The sequence below is a fragment of the Eretmochelys imbricata genome, chromosome 3, assembly GCF_965152235.1.
Source record: "Eretmochelys imbricata isolate rEreImb1 chromosome 3, rEreImb1.hap1, whole genome shotgun sequence".
Taxonomy (NCBI): Eukaryota; Metazoa; Chordata; order Testudines; family Cheloniidae; genus Eretmochelys; species Eretmochelys imbricata.
Window position 1 is genome coordinate 45,598,932 of NC_135574.1, and position 15,999 is coordinate 45,614,930.

Sequence of the window (15,999 nt, forward strand, 5' to 3'; positions counted from 1 at the left end):
TTTACAAATCTACACAGCTATAAAATTCATAGTTTGTTTGTGGGTGGTGGTGGTGGTGGTAGGATTATTTTTGCAAGACACAAGAAATCATCTGATACCTCTTTGTTCTACTTTTCTGCTTTTTTAAATTCCCCTTTTAATTTCTTCCTCATTTTCTCTCTTCTTCCTTTGTCATCTAAATTCTTTTGTAATATTAAAATTAAGCACTAACTCTTGTAACTGATTATGTAAAAAAGAAAACCCTTTTGTGGTATATTGTGCCAGACTTCTTTGTGAAGACAAAGCCTTTTGAATTGTATTTTAAGATGAGGCTGTTTGAATCTGCACATCACACGATTCTACAGCGATAAAGCTATATTTTTTAAATGTACAAATGAAATACTGCTAAGATCTTGTGCAAGGATTGGGAAAACTGGCTCACAAAATAAAAATGAGATTTTGCACAGAAAACTTTGAAAATCAAATTCACTCATAGGTCATAAATTAAAGAGAGATAATATTAGCAATTACATTTTGATCTATTTCTGAACATGTCAGAAAGTGTGTGAATCCAAAGATTGTCAAAGTAATTCCACTTGCATATTAAAAAATCCAATCTCCATCACTTTTGGTATATTCTCTGAAAATTTCTTCTCTCCCATCTGTATTCCACGTAATTTCTTTCTCTCCCTTTGCAATTATTCTGAATTTCCAACTGTGCTATTTCACTCCTAAAGCATTTTAAGATACTCCTTGCATAAGATGTGCTCTACAAAGCAGGGGCTCACTGCTGAAAACACTTTCATGCACAATCCCATTACAAGGCCCAGAACCCTGTCCCCAACCCCTTTTCCCACCCGCTCACACACAATATTCCAGGTTCAGAAACCTCCTTCATGACTCCTTGTCGCTTGTTACTGGACCTGGAGAAGCAGGAGCAGAAAGCTGAGAGCATGACATAGAGCCTTCCATAAATCAGCATTAGTATTCCCTGCTTTGTGCTTTTCCCTTGTCAGCAGTCTATGCGCTGCAGAAGCAGAAAACCCCGGTGCGGGGTATACTCAGTGATGAGCTGCCAAAATCTTAACAATGGGTTCCCTCCTCACCCACATGGGGGTCGTTGCCCACCCCCGCCCCCTGGGACTCCTGCCCCATCCAACCCCCCCACGTTCCTTGATGCCCCCCCAGGACCCCTGCCCCATCCACCCCCCTTCCCTGTTGCCTGACTGCCCCCAGAACCGGGAGGAGGGTCTCATGGGCCACCATAGTGGGTGCCCACCCCACCCCTAAGAGCCAGAGACACCTGATGGGGGGCGTGGTGAGGAGTCCCAGCGATGCTTACCTGGGGCAGCTCCCAGGAAGCATCCGGCAGGTCCCTCTGGCTCCTGGGGGTGGGGGAGTGTAGCTAGGGGGGGAGCAGGGGAAGCAAGCACTCCCCCCACTGATCACATCAAAAGTGGTGCCTTAGGCGCCGGGGCTGGAGCACCCATAGGGAATATTGGTGGGTGCAGAGCACCCACCAGCAGTTTCCCTCCCCGCCCTGCACCCGGCCCCAGCTCACCTTCGCTCCGCCTCCGCCTCCTCCCCTGAACGCACCACTCCACTCTGCTTCTCCGTGCCCCCCTCCACCGGCTTTCCGCAAATCAGCTGTTTGGCGGGAAGCCAGGGAGGGCTGAGAAGCAGGCTGCGGCTTCTTGCTCAGGCCAAGGGAGGCGGAGGTGAGCTAGGGCGGGGAGCAGTTCCCCTGCATGCCCCCCCCCAGGTTACCTGCTGCGGCACGGGCAGCCCTCCTCACGCGTCTCCACCCACCTCTGGCCCCAGCTCACCTCCGCCTCCCTGGGCCTGAGTGGGAAGCCGCCGCTTGCTTCTCAGCCCGCCCTGGCTTCCCGCCCAAACAGCTGATTTGCGGGAAGCCTGCGGGGGCGGAGAAGCAGAGCAGGGAGGCACGTTCAGGGGAGGAGGTGGAAGCGGAGCGGAGGTGAGCTGGGGCCGGGGGAGGGAGCTGCCAGTGGGTGCTCTGCACCCACCAAATTTTCCCCTTGGGTGCTCCAGGGCTGGAGCACCCATGGAGTCCACGCCTAAGGCACCACTTTTGGCCGGTTAAATTTAGAAGCCCTTTTAGAACCGGTTGTCCCTCGTGGAACAACCGGTTCTAAAAGGGCTTCTAAATTTAACAACCGGTTCTAGCGAACTGGCTCCAGCTCACCACTGGGTATACTGCAAGCCTGCCGGGGCTGGAACAGTTTCAGTCCCATTGGGAATCCTGCAGTGGTAGTAGGTGGCACTGCACCCTGAGTTGCATCAGTCCCAGTGGAGCTCACTTACCAGATTGCCAGCTCCGGTGATTTTATCATGAGTCTCATGATATTTGGTATTTGTCTTAAAGCCCCAGCTCCTGCAGTCAGGTGATTATGTGAGAGTCTCAGCTTTCATTTACAAAATCCAAGAAAACAGAAAACAAACCAAGACCTCCTCTCCAACCAAACCAACTGAATCAACCAACCAATGGTAAGTTTCTAGTCCTCATGGGTGTAGAAAAAAAGCTTGAGAAGATGAACCCATGCCAGGATGGCCTGCTGTGCTGTAGAAGTATTCACCCGGGACGGGGGTGGGGCTCTTCCTCTGCTGCCCTCCCTCTGAGGTTCTGCCGGTTAGGGACAGCATTAATTCCACTGAGGGCTCCACAGAAGTGTCAGGAGATGGACTAAATCAGAGCATCCCACACTACCTACATTTGGGGCTACCCTGGCCTGGGTGAAGGCCGCTACTTTGCACTGCCACAACCTCTTCCCCCATCCTTGGATTATGTGTCCCCAGAAGGCACTACACCCTGGTCAATGCTTTCAGAAGCTGCACTTGTGCCAAACTTAGCTCCCTTCCCCAGAGGAAGGAGATGAATGAGGTTGTGTCACAAAGAGCCAGGTGACTAAGAGCAGGCCTGCTTGGAAAATTAGACCAGCCTCTTAGTTGTTAGTTCAGAAATGGGGAGCCTGGAGTCAGGAGAGCCCTGCAGGAAGAAGCATCCCCTGGGGTAGAACAGAGCCATGGTGGGCTGAGGAGGCCTGCCAGCACTGAAGCACAGCAAGGGGGGGAGGCTGAGAGTACCTTGTTTCAAGAGAGAAGAAGTTTGAGCCAGGCTAGGAAAGACCAGAGGGAAAGCACTTCAGTGTAGATATCACCTCTGCTGAAGCCAGGGATTCTCCCATCAGTGTAGGTAATATACCTCCCTGAGAGACGATACCTGGATCAGTGGAAGAATTCTTCTATTGACCTAGCGCTGTTACGTGGCTTAACTATGCTGCTCAGGGGTGTCAGTTTTTCATATCCCTGACTGAAGTAGTTAAAGCAACATAATTTTCTAGTGGAGACCAAGCCTAAGACTAAGGTAGAACACTTCTGTTTTGTGTTTGTTTGGACTTTGATACTCCAGGAGGGGTGTACTTTTGTGAATAGGCCTGGTCTACATTAGAAAATTAAGTCAACTTAACTATGTTGTTCATGGGTGTGAAAAATTCACACCCCTGAGCAGCGTAGTTAAGACAACTTAACCCCCAGTGTAAACAGCGCTGATGGAAGAATTCTTCCCTTGACCTAGCTACTGTCTCTCAGGGAGGTGGGTTGCAGGGTGCAGAACTCCTCCTCTTGATGTAGGTAGTGTCTACACCAAAACACTACAACAGTTCAGCTGTTCTGCTGTAGCATTTTAAGTGTAGACAACCCCTTCCTTCAACAACTGAACTATGCTGAAGGCCATAAGAATCTTTGAGGATTAGAAGAAACTGAGGTAGGGTGACTGCAGTGCCACACAGTGCCAGGGGTGGTCATACTCTGCGACTGTACCCTGCAACCACTGTAAAGGAAAGATGTTTCTGGCCCATTATTGTTTAATAGGTTCTTCTATAAATAAATTCAAAACAGTGTGTGTAGTGTATACCATACTAGAAAGTTACAAGTCAATGTCTTTAAGGGGTCATAACTCAGTGGGAGTTTCTTTTCTGCTCCAGAGTTGAGGTTTTAACACCTATTTGCATCTAGATACAAGCTTATTATTATTATTATTATTATTATTTATATTCTGGTAGTGGCAACAGTGTGACAGCTTCCTTCCAAATGGAGAGGAAGATGCAGACACTGTCTTAAATAATCCTTTGTTTTCATATTTTATCAAGGACTTGACAGTCATTAAATAAACCACTGAAACCGCAAGATACTAATTAGATACTATTTTCTGTCACTGGAATGTCATTGCTTTTAATTATGGTAGCACTGATCATCTAACTTGGCCTGTTCTGTAGATTTTGATGACTTCTTTGAGTGGAACCTGACATTTAATCTTTTTTGAAAATTGCCATCACTGTTGCCACATATTGGTCATCAGGTAGGGGCTTCCTCTGGCTTCCAGGCTGTAGGAATTTCTTAATTGTAGGTATGTTGCTTATTCTTGCTTTAAAAGCCTGAAATGAGAAACAACAGAAGCCTTAAGAGTAAGGAAACAACATCCAACTACTTCATAAATAAAAACTTCACAAATTAGTTTTGAAGAAACAGAGCTCATTACATGAGTAGCAGAGCTTAAATCACCTTAATTCCACAGACTTCTATTGTTATTATTACTTAACATTTATATCATGGTAACACTTATAGGCCAACCAGATCAAGACCCCATTGTGCTTGGTGCTGTACAAACCTACAGAAAATTATTGTTCAGGCTCAGACTGTTGATTTACACAGTTTTAATGAGATCAGAATCAGCCCAGGAACTCTTGTTAAATAAGCAACTTGAAGTGTTTGTTCTGCACAATTCTATAGCTGCTGGTTGAGCTTTAGTAACAGAATTACCTGTAACACAGGGAACTTGGAAAGCACAGTGGGCTCTTTCTCCTCTACCATTAAAATGGCTTCAAGCAGCTGTACATCTGCCCAGCTGAATCGGTTGCCAACAAGAAACTCTTGCCCGTGTTGTTTCAAAACCTACAGAATACAAGGGAACACAGATGTTATGGATATGAAAGAGACATATACACTGGATAAATACTGGCAACTGAGCTCAGTGTTATACTTTCAAAGTATAGCAAGGTCATGGGCTTTGTAACAATCTTCTATGAAGCATCTGTGTGGGATTTTCAAAAGCACTTATGTGATTCATTGGCATCTGTGCTCCTCAATCGCTCAAGTGCTTTGGCAAATCCCACTCTCTGAATACAAAACCCTAGTATTAATAGCTGCAATAGAAAAAGTCTGAATTCTTGTACCTAGACGAGTATTTCCAGGTCACAGTAGAACCGTTCCACCCCTAGTCCAACAGCCTCAGTGCTTTTGAGGAGGACGAAAGTCTCAGGAAAGGAGAACATCAAGCTGTAGTGAGGGAAATGATCCCATAGTTGGGATCTTTCTTCCAGATAATGTCATGGTGTTCTCTCACAATGAGGATACCCCTCTGGGGGAGGGGACCCCAGTTATTAGGAAGAAACAGGTAATAGTAATGTGGGACTTGATTATCATAAATATAGATATTTGGGTTTGTGATGAACGGGAGAACTGCATGGTGAATTACAAAGGTTGCAGACATCTCAAGACATCTAGATAGACTTATGTGCAGTGCTGGGGAGGAGATGGTGGTTGTGGTACATGTAGGTACCAGTGACAGAGAAAGGAAGAAAAAAGGCCTGGAGGCCAAATTTAGGCTGCTAGATAAGAGATTAAAGTCTAGGATGTCCATGGTAGCATTATCTGAAATGCTCCAGTTCTACAGACAGGGTCAGTCAGACAGGCAGAACTGCAGTGTCTCAATGCATGTATGAGACAAAGGTGTTCAGATGAGGGACTTAGGTTTATTGGGATGTGGGGGACCTTTTGGGAAAGGAGGAGCCTATATAGGAAGGATGGGCTCCACCTAAACCAAAATGGAAACAGATTGCTGGCATGTAAAATTAAAAAGGTTATTGAGGAGCTTTTAAACTAAGGGCTGAGGGAAAGCCAACAGGTATGGAGGAACACGTAGTTCAGGCAGAGACATACCTTAGGGGAGGATTTATTAAAGGAGTTATTCTATAGCCTAATAAAGAGGAGAGGACAGAAACTGATAAAGTGCAGGTAGGAACTGAAGAGAAACAGTCAAATGAAAAAGAGTCCCATTCAACTACATTGCATGAAGACAGACAACTAAATATTGACAAATTTTATAAGAGCTCATGTGCAAATGCTGTAATGTAAATATTAAGATGGGTGAACTTGAGTGCCTGGTATTCAATGACGATATTGATATAATAGGCATCACAGAAACTTTGTGGAATGATGATAATCAATGGGACTTGGTAATACCAGGGAATGACAGAATAGGTCATGCTGGTGTGGGAGTGGCACCATATGTGAAAGAAAGTAGAGAGTAAAATATAGTAAAAATCTTAAATGACTCACACTGTACCATAGAATCTCTATGGATAGAAATTCCATGCTTGAATAATAAGACTATGGCAGTAGGAATATACTACTCCCTAGAGAGTCTACAAAAAAAACCCCTAAACAATAAGGAGGGATTTCAACTACCCGCATATGATAGGGTACATGTCACCTCAAGACGGGATGCAGAAAAATTTCTAGACTCCGTTAATGACTACTTCTTATAGCAGCTACTCCTGCGACCCACAAGGGGAAAGGCAATTCCTGATTTAGTCCTAAGTGGCACACAGGATCTAGTTAAAGAGGTGAACATAGCTGAACCACTAAGTAATAGTGACCATAAAGTAATTACATTTAACATCCTTGGGGACTCAGCATGCTCAGTAACACTGGTGAAGCTGGCTGCCCTCACTCTGCCCTCCAACTATTGGCAGGCATGGGTTGTCTCTGCCAAATTTTTTAAAAGGCTCCAGAGGCGATCCTGGCAATTACTGGCTGGTACACCTAAATTCAACACCAGGAAAACTGCCTGAAACTATAGTAAAGAACCGAATAATCAGACTCAGATTAATACGATTTGGTGGGGAAGAGTCAACGTGGCTTTTGTAAAGGGAAATCACACCTCACCAATCTATTAGAATTCTTTGAGAGCGTCAACAAATATGTGGACAAGGATGATCCCGTGGATATAGTACACTTGGGCTTTCAGAAAACCTTTGACAAGGTCCCTCACCAAAGGCTCTTTAGCAAAGTAAACCATCATAGGACAAGGAGAAAGGTCCTTTCATGGATCAGTAACTGGTTAAAAGATAGGCAACAAAGAGTAGGAATACATGGTCAGTTTTCACAGTTGGGAGAGGTAAATAATGGGGTTCCCCAAGCATCTGTACTGGGACCTGAGCTGTTCAACATATTCATAAATGATCTGGAAAAAAGGGGTAAACAGTGAGGTGGCAAAGTTTGCAGACAATACAAAATTACTCAAGATCGTTAAGTCCAGAGCTGACAGCAGAATGTTACAAAGGGATCTCACAAAACTGGGCGACTGGATGAAAAAATAGCAGATGAAATTCAAGGTTGATAAATGCTAAGTAATGCACATTGGAAAACAATCGCAAATATACATGCAAAATGATGGGGTCCAAATTAGCTGTTACCACTCAAGAAAGATGTTGGTGTCATTGTGGACAGTTCTCTGAAAACATCTGCCCAATGTGTAGTAGCAGTCAAAAAAATCTAACAGAATGTTAGGAACCATAAGAAAAGAGATAGATAATAAGAGAGAAAATATCATAATGCCACTACATAAATCCACAGTAAACCCACACCTTGAATATTGTGTGTAGTTCTGGTCATCCCATCTCACAAAAGATAACTTAGAATTAAAAAAAAGTACAGAGAATGGCAACAAAAATTATTAGGGGTATGGAACAGCTTCCATACAAGGAAACTCCCTTCCCATATATATCTATTGTCTCTTACTGTAGGTGATTAGGGGTGCAGTTTTAAAGTAACACACTGGGATTTATCTGTGCAATTCCCATTAACTTTAATTGCAGCGGAGAGATTACAAATCATTCTGAACCCTGAGCACTTGTAAGGACAGGTCTACTCCTTTTTCAGACGTCTATCTAAAATAGGGGGTGTGGTCATTCGATTCCTTTTGTTCAGTTTGGCAGCAGAATATTGTTCATTGCAAACACAGGCATTTGTTCTACTGCCTCCATTGTATGTCTTCATTCAATGATATGTAATGGAATGACTATAAATTGTTGCCTCACTATCACTTACTTTTTCATAGACTGGGAAGTATCTGGTTGTGGCCCTCTCGATGATTAAGGCAAGATTCCTCTCCTTAGGTGGAGTGAAAACAAAGGTAATGATCATTCCCATGAGATCAGCTGTTCCTTCCACATACATGTCAATGCTGGAGGGAGGGGAGAGAAAAAAGCATGTTCAAATTATTTCAGGTTTTTCTTGCAAATTAGTAAAAGCAATTTTTGTATGATCCGTTACTGTTCGTATAATCGGCTTTTGTTTTATACGATAGCACTGTTAACATTTCACTGTTGCATTCATGCCTTGCTCCCTTTTTAATGACAATGCAGAATGCAAGCAAAGTTTTTCTGGTGACTGGTTCTTCTGGTTCATTTATTTTTGCTCTTAAAATAAACCTATTGCTTATCAAAGATTCTAGGTTGAACAGCCCTGGAAGCTCAAGTCCTTTTCAGCCACAAAACCAGTGTTGTTACGTAATGGCAGCAAAACCATTTTAGTACTGTAATACAGAACAAGTTATGACTGCTCTGCCTGTATTAAAGATGTTTCACCCACAGGAAAACTGCAGATACTTGGAATTCTTTACTATTGGTGTTGCAATCCCAATTTGCTCAGCAAAACACAATACAAAACAAAAACAATAAACTACAACACTAAGGGCCCGATCCTGTTCAGACCCATTTCAGAAACAATGGTTAAAACCTTAGTGCATAACAGCTTTTTCTCACCATTTCATACTCAACTTATCGTATTACAGAAGTGTTAACTGGTATAATATAGACCAGTGGTTCCCAAACTTGTTCCGCCGCTTGTGGAAGGAAAGCCCCTGGTGGGCCAGCCAGTTTGTTTACCTGCCACGTCCGCAGGTTCGGCAGATCGCGGCTCCCAGTGGCTGTGGTTCGCTGCTCCAGGCCAATGGGGGCTGCAGAAAGCGGCACGGGCCGAGGGACATACTGGCCGCCGCTTCCAGCAGCTCCCATTGGCCTGGAGCAGCGAACCGCGGCCACTGGGAGCCGCGATCGGCCGAACCTGCGGACGCGGCAGGTAAACAAACCGGCTGGCCCACCAGGGGCTTTCCCTCCACAAGCGGCGGAACAAGTTTGGGAACCACTGCTATAGATATTCATTGTAGTTTATTAAGCAAAAAGGGGTGTTACAGTACAATGCTCTCTCTTTCAGATCCTTCCCGTAGAGGTTGTACTTGGCAGCTATGTAGCTGAGAATGGCTCTGGTCTGCACCATCTTCATCCCATCAATTTCCACCAATGGTACTTGGTCAAACAGCAGGGCTCCATCTTTGGAAAGGAAAATACAAGAAGTATAATGAACAGGAGTATTTGTGGCACCTTAGAAACTAACAAATGTATTTGAGCATTAGCTTTCGTGGGCTACAGCCCACTTCATCAGATGCTTAGAATAGAACATATAATAAGAAGATATATATATATATATACGCATACAGAGAACATGAACTTTTTCCTTTTCCTACTCCCTTCTTTTCTCCCTGCCCCTAATCCTCAATAAAAGAGCTGCAGTACATGTTCTGTGCACCACACTTTAGGAGAGATGTGGACAAATTGAAGAGAGTCCAGAGGAGAGCAACAAAAAATGATCAAAGGTTTAGAAAACCTGACCTATAAGGAAAGTTTAAAAAAAATAAATTGGCATGTTAAGTCTTGTGAAAAGAAGACTGAGTGGGGAGCTGATAACAACCTTCCCATGTGTTATAAAGATGACCGTGATCAATTATTCTGCGCAAGGGAGATTAGGTTAAATGTTAGGAAAAAGTTTCTAATTATAAAGGTCTTTAAGCTCTGAAATAGGCTTCCAAGGGAGGCTGTGGAATCTTTGTCATTCCAGGTTTTTAAGTACAGTACAGGTTAGACAAGCACCTGTTAAGGATGGTCTAGGTTTACTTGGCCCTGCCTCAGCGCAGAGCCTGGGCTAGATGACCTCTTGAGGTCCCTTCCAGCCCTACATTTCTATGATTCTATATAGCTAACAAAGATGGACCAATTCTTCATCAGATTCATCTGCTTGTATGTTGTCTCTCCAATCCACTACTCTTCATTTGTTTGTGTATTTAGATTGTAAGCCTCTGAAGGCACGGATGACTTCCTTTATGTTTGTACAACACCCAGCACAATGGGCTCCCTACCTGAATTAGGGCCTTTGGGTGCTCCCATAATATAGAGATTTAATAAAAATAAACAGGGGCATGATCCTGGGAGATGCTGAGCTCCCTCAACATCGACTGGCTCCAATGGAAGTTTGGATGATTAGCACCTTGCAGGCATTACTTGGCACCAGGCAGGATTGGGTGGTCAAGGTTAGTGATTTATTAATTTAATACATGATGTAAACGGAATTAAATGTGTCCACACAGCGGTTTACACTGGTTTAACTAAACTGATGTAAAACCAATTTTAGCTAAACTGGTGCCACTTTGGGTGTAGAAAAGCCCCAGTCTGCAGTCTTACCTTTTATTAACTTTTGATACTGTTCTCTTGTTTCCAAAAATTCTTCTTCAAACTGCAAAAGGAAAGATGAAATAGATTAGTTACATTGTTATATTTCAGGCATCTTCTTTTAGGAAGCAACCCTGTCACAACAATGAGCCAAAAGGCAGAGTCATACACCAGCATAACAAAATAAATCATGGCTAATCCTGAATCAGTCCAAACAAGAGCACCCCTTTCAGTCCCTCAGGAGCAACTGGATTTCTTCATAAATAATGGACTAACCTCCACCCCAGCTGCTGCCAACAGCCACCGTATTGATTCCATGCGTCCTCTTCCATTGGGGTAGGTAAGTTTGGGTTTCCCAGACATGCTTCCTTGCTTCTGCTTCCCTGACAAATATCAAGCAAAGGAAAATGTTTCTGAACAAAAATGAGTTTTTGCTACAATGGAATGTTTACAGCACAATGAGGATTCAGGCCTCTGCTTCTGCACTGAACACTTTACTTAGGGTATGTCTATACTACAAGTCCTACAGCTGCAGTACTATAGCTATGCTGCAGTAGCGTGTACACTTAGCCCTGGTCTACACTACAAGTTTAGGTCGAATTTAGCAGCGTTAGATCGATTTAACCCTGCACCCGTCCACACGATGAAGCCATTTTTGTCAACTTAAAGGGCTCTTAAAATCGATTTCTGTACCCCTCCCCGACGAGGGGATTAGCGCTGAAATCGACATCGCCGGGTAGAATTTGGGGGTAGCGTGGACGCAATTCAAAGGTATTGGCCTCCAGGAGCTATCCCAGAGTGCTCCATTGTGACCGCTCTAGACAGCACTCTCAACTCAGATGCACTGGCCAGGTAGACAGGAAAAGGCCCGTGAACTTTTGAATTTCATTTCCTGTTTGGCCAGTGTGGCAAGCTGATCAGCATAGGTGACCATGCACAGCTCATCAGCACAGGTGACCATGGAGTCCCAGATTCACAAAAGAGCTCCAGCATGGACCAAACAGGAGGTACTGGATCTGATCACTGTATGGGGAGACGAATCCGTGCTATCAGAACTCCATTCCAAAAGACGAAATGCCAAAATATTTGAAAAAAAATCTCCAAGGGCATGAAGGACAGAGGCTATCATAGGGACCCGCAGCAGTGCCGCGTGAAACTTGAGCTCAGGCAAGCCTACCAAAAAACCCAAGTGCCTCTTTGGGTCAGACCCCCAGACATGCTGCTTCTATGATGAGCTGCATGCAATTCTAGGGGGTGCCCCTAAAACTACCCCATCCGTGTACGTGGACTCCTGCAAGGGAGTCTCACGCAACAGGGATGAGGATTTTGGGGATGAGGAAGATGAGGAGGAGGAGGAGGTTGAAGATAGCACACAGCAGGCAAGCGGAGAAACCGTTCTCCCCGACAGCCAGGAACTATTTATCGCCCTGGAGACAGTACCCTCCCAACCCGGGCTCCCGGACCTTGAAGGCGGAGAAGGCACCTCTGGTGAGTGTACCTTTGTAAATATAATACATGCTTTAAAAGCAAGCGTGTTTAATGATTACTTTGCCCTGAAAACTTGGGATGATTTTGCGGCCAGTACAGCTACTGGAAAAGTCTGTTAACATGTCTGGGGATGGAGCAGAAATCCTCTAGGGACATCTCCACGAAGCTGGCCTAGAGGTACTCCCAAAGCCTTTGCAAAAGGTTGCTGGGGAGGGCAGCCTTATTGCATCCTCCATGGTAGGACACTTTACCACACCAGGCCAGTAGCACATAGTCTGGAATCATTGCACAAGAAAACATGGCAGTGTATGGTCCCAGTGTTTGCTGGCATTCAAGCAACATCCGTTCTTTATCTCTCTGTGTTATCCTCAGGAGAGTGATATCATTCATGGTCACCTGGTTGAAATAGGGGAATTTTATTAAGGGGACATTCAGAGGTGGCCGTTCCTGCTGGGCTGTTTGCCTGTGGCTGAAAAGAAATCATCCCCGCTGTTAGCCATGTGGTGTGGGGAGGGGTGAAACAATCGTCCCAGAGAATTGGGTGTGAGGGGGGGTTTACTTGGGTTTGTGCTGCAGCCCCTCCTTTTAAATGGCCAACCCAAAGGGTGCTTGGTATGGGAAATGAGGGCGCTGCTGTTTGAAACCATTCCCACATTATGAAGGTTAAAGAAGCCAAAACACTGTGGCTTTCCATGGATGCCTGCAAGCTGAAGTCTGTTGCCCGGCCCTGCATGTGTGATCTCTCACACCAAACCGGCAGGCCCTCAATATAAGAGGCAAAATGTGACCTTATAAAGAAAGCACATGTGCTATGTAATGTTAATAGCTTGGTTCACCGTGAAAGAGCCTACCCATTGTTCTCAAAAATGTGTCTTTTTAAATACTACTCTCCCTTTTTTCCCTCCCGCAGCTGCAAATGTTTCAACGGGCTCCCCCTATCATCTCCGTCCCAGAGGCTAGCGCAGATAAGAAGGCGAAAGAAAACGCACTTGCGATGAAATGTTCTCTGAGCTCATGCAGTCCTCCCGCACTGAAAGAGCCCAGCAGAATGCGTGGAGGCAAACAATGTCAGAGTCCAGGAAAGCACAAAATGAACACGAGGACAGGTGGCGGGACCAACAGGAGAGGTGGTGGGATCAAGAGGCGCTTAGTGAGGACACACAATCGACTGTATAAAATCGCTTCCTAAAAAAATCGACTTCTATAAATTTGACCTAATTTCGTAGTGTAGACATACCCTTACTAAAGTGACCATTGCTGTAGTATATCGACCCCCTCAAGAGGTGGTAACTAGGTTGACTGAAGAATTCTCAATGCTTACACCTTCTGGAATGGTTCCTCCAAGCTTGGTGGGCTTTCTGATGGGTTCCTGTTTGGAAACCTCTGCTCTGAAAAGCATAAGGCACTCTAGGACACAAACAGGGATAGAGAAAGTGGGGGCCTGAGCATGTTTGATGGTGTTCCTCTCAGGCCCATCCACTCACTCCTGTAGGATAGATCCTCAAAAACACCAGCAGGGAAACAAAAAAAGCCTCATATATTTTTCCTCCCTGAAGATGTACATAGTGTTTAAAGCGTGCTTGATCAAAACTTGACTTAGAAATCATGCAAATTGACAATCACCCTTTAAACAGTTCTAAGAATCAAATCATTTAAGCTTTCTGTCTTGGTACGAAGACTATATTCACAGTAAACATAACGCAGAAATAATCACTTCCTCTTTATTAAAGCAAATAACTAATTGTGGCAGCTCATGGCATTTTATCCAGAAGAAAGATACTGTACAAATTTGTAGTTATTTGGATGTAAATAATGTTTAGTGCACGCTGTCAGTGTTTGCTGTCTGTACGGCTTGCAACACCCAATACTCCCTGATATGTTATCACACTTAATGAATACTTTTTACCCTTTATATTATGTCAACACACATTGCAACAACACACAATGTGCAGAAACTTATAGTAACTAAAGCTCTTCCATTAACTATGACAGCTAAAGATCTCATAAGTGCTTTTAAACCAAAATTATGGAATAAAGACTTTTCTATTCAGATCCCCTGTTGTAATCTAGTTTCTACATCAATTATGTGAAGTGCAGTCCTCACAAAGATTGTGCATTGTACATGTAAACAGAACAAATGGACTGAAAAGCTGTAGGTATTATTTAACATGGCCAACTAATAACAAATAGTATGGCACTGAATATGACCGGAGTAATATCAAACCCAGATATCCAAATTCTGCTCTCTGTTACACCTTTGTAGATCCATAATAACTCCATCAACTTTAATCAACTGTATTTAAACTAGTGATATAGAAAGCAAAATGTACAGTCCACATTTTGGGTGGAAAGTTTCATGTGTGTTTTATTGTCAACCAAGATGAAAATGGTGCATGTGTCAGAACGCCACAGCCAGGAGTTGTGTGGGTTACACGTGGCAATGTACAAAATGATAGAAAATGTTTTAAATACTTTTGTCTAATCTCCACATTTCCCCTCAAGCAGTCTGTTTTCTATCATGAGCTCTAGGGGTGCGTCCTTACTGGATTTTCTGGAGCAGCCACTTCACTATACAAGAATCAGGGAACAAAGTTAAGTCTTTCAAAAGCAACATTGCCTGCATTCAATATAAAGCAGCAGAAGTTTTTACTTTCATCCACCACTCAGGAGGGAGACAGGTTTTCACTATTCTTTGATCAGCCACTGTAGTTCAGAGCAGAGCACAGCATGCTGTATCAGCCAGTTTTCATGATCAGATCCATAGGAAATCGGCTCTAAGTTCCAGGCTTTCATTGCAATTCAGAACTTTACTCTTTCTCTTGCTTTCTCCTTCCCCTCTCCTTTGGCTTTTTGCTCTCGCTGTTTGCCCTCACTTTACAACATGCCTTATTCAAGTCTGAATTAACTTTCTGGATTAATTTCCTATTTAAATGGTTCCTTTCTCCCTTCTTTTGTCCTCCTGTATAGCAATCAAACACCACTTGAACTGCCTTTGATGCAGGAGGCTAAATATAGTAAAGATTTTACATTAGCACCAACAACAGTAATGCTAAGGTGTTTGAAAGTAGCTTCATTGAACCAGCAGGTCAAACAGTTGAAAGTTAAACAAATTTCTTTTTATGTGAGTGAGTCTCAGTACTCACCTTCACGTCCTGACCCAGGCCGAGTTCTTCTCCTCCTTAACTGAGAACAGAAGTTGTCTCTTCAGGTTCTGAGAGTACGGAGCTTCTCCAAACTCCTCCCCTCATGGGTAGTCACACGCATACCTCATAGGAAAGAAAAGCTCCCCACTTCCTAAAGAGACCCCCACAAAAATAAAAGTTACAGTGCCATTTTAAAATGTGGCTGTACCTACTACTGTTATAAAATTACTATGAGTGAGAGAGAAAAATATCTTTCTCTCTGCTTTTCAGTTTGTTTTTTTGACTATACATAGAGTGCTGTCAGCTTCCTGGTTACATAACTACTCAGTATCTCCTGTTGTTTGGGTGGGTCTTTCACACAGCAGAGGAAAAACATTCAGAAAAACAGAGAATATATTACATTTGAATTGACTATAGTTCAAGTTGATGGTGATACTATTTAACAAATGAAACCAGTGTGTTCTGCCCCTTATCTGACTTTTCAGCCGTAGTTCAGGTTTGTCCTCTCACTGCTGCAATGTACAGGAAAGACACCTAAAATGTAGGACAACATGGGTCTGATTTTTAAAATCAGATTGCCAGAGCCTGACATTCACACATGCAGTTATCTGATTTGCATATGCATTCATGGTACTTGGACATGAAAAATAGATATGCAATTTCTGCCACAATTGGGCTTCATGTTTGTAATTATTAATGCCTATTTTACAACTTTTAAGATGAGCCAGAGATGAGAAAAAATC

The 15,999-nt window shown here is 43.8% G+C and overlaps 1 protein-coding gene across 2 annotated transcripts; it reads right to left on the minus strand.

Moving 5' to 3' along the window:
- Positions 1-4,193: 4,193 nt before the first annotated feature.
- Positions 4,194-15,540, minus strand: LOC144262626 (glutathione S-transferase-like). 2 transcript variants are annotated; one of them, XM_077812636.1, is made up of 7 exons: positions 15,257-15,540; positions 10,902-11,003; positions 10,638-10,689; positions 9,320-9,452; positions 8,170-8,305; positions 4,819-4,950; positions 4,194-4,433 (listed from the first exon to the last, which is right to left on the minus strand). In XM_077812636.1, exons 2-7 carry the CDS (start codon positions 10,986-10,988, stop codon positions 4,308-4,310), a joined length of 666 nt encoding a protein of 221 aa, XP_077668762.1. In that variant the 5' UTR covers positions 10,989-11,003; positions 15,257-15,540; the 3' UTR covers positions 4,194-4,307. The 2 variants fall into 2 exon arrangements, with proteins under 2 accessions (XP_077668762.1, XP_077668761.1); XM_077812635.1 differs by having other exon boundaries at positions 10,902-11,008; positions 15,257-15,539.
- Between the last annotated feature and the right edge of the window lie 459 nt (positions 15,541-15,999).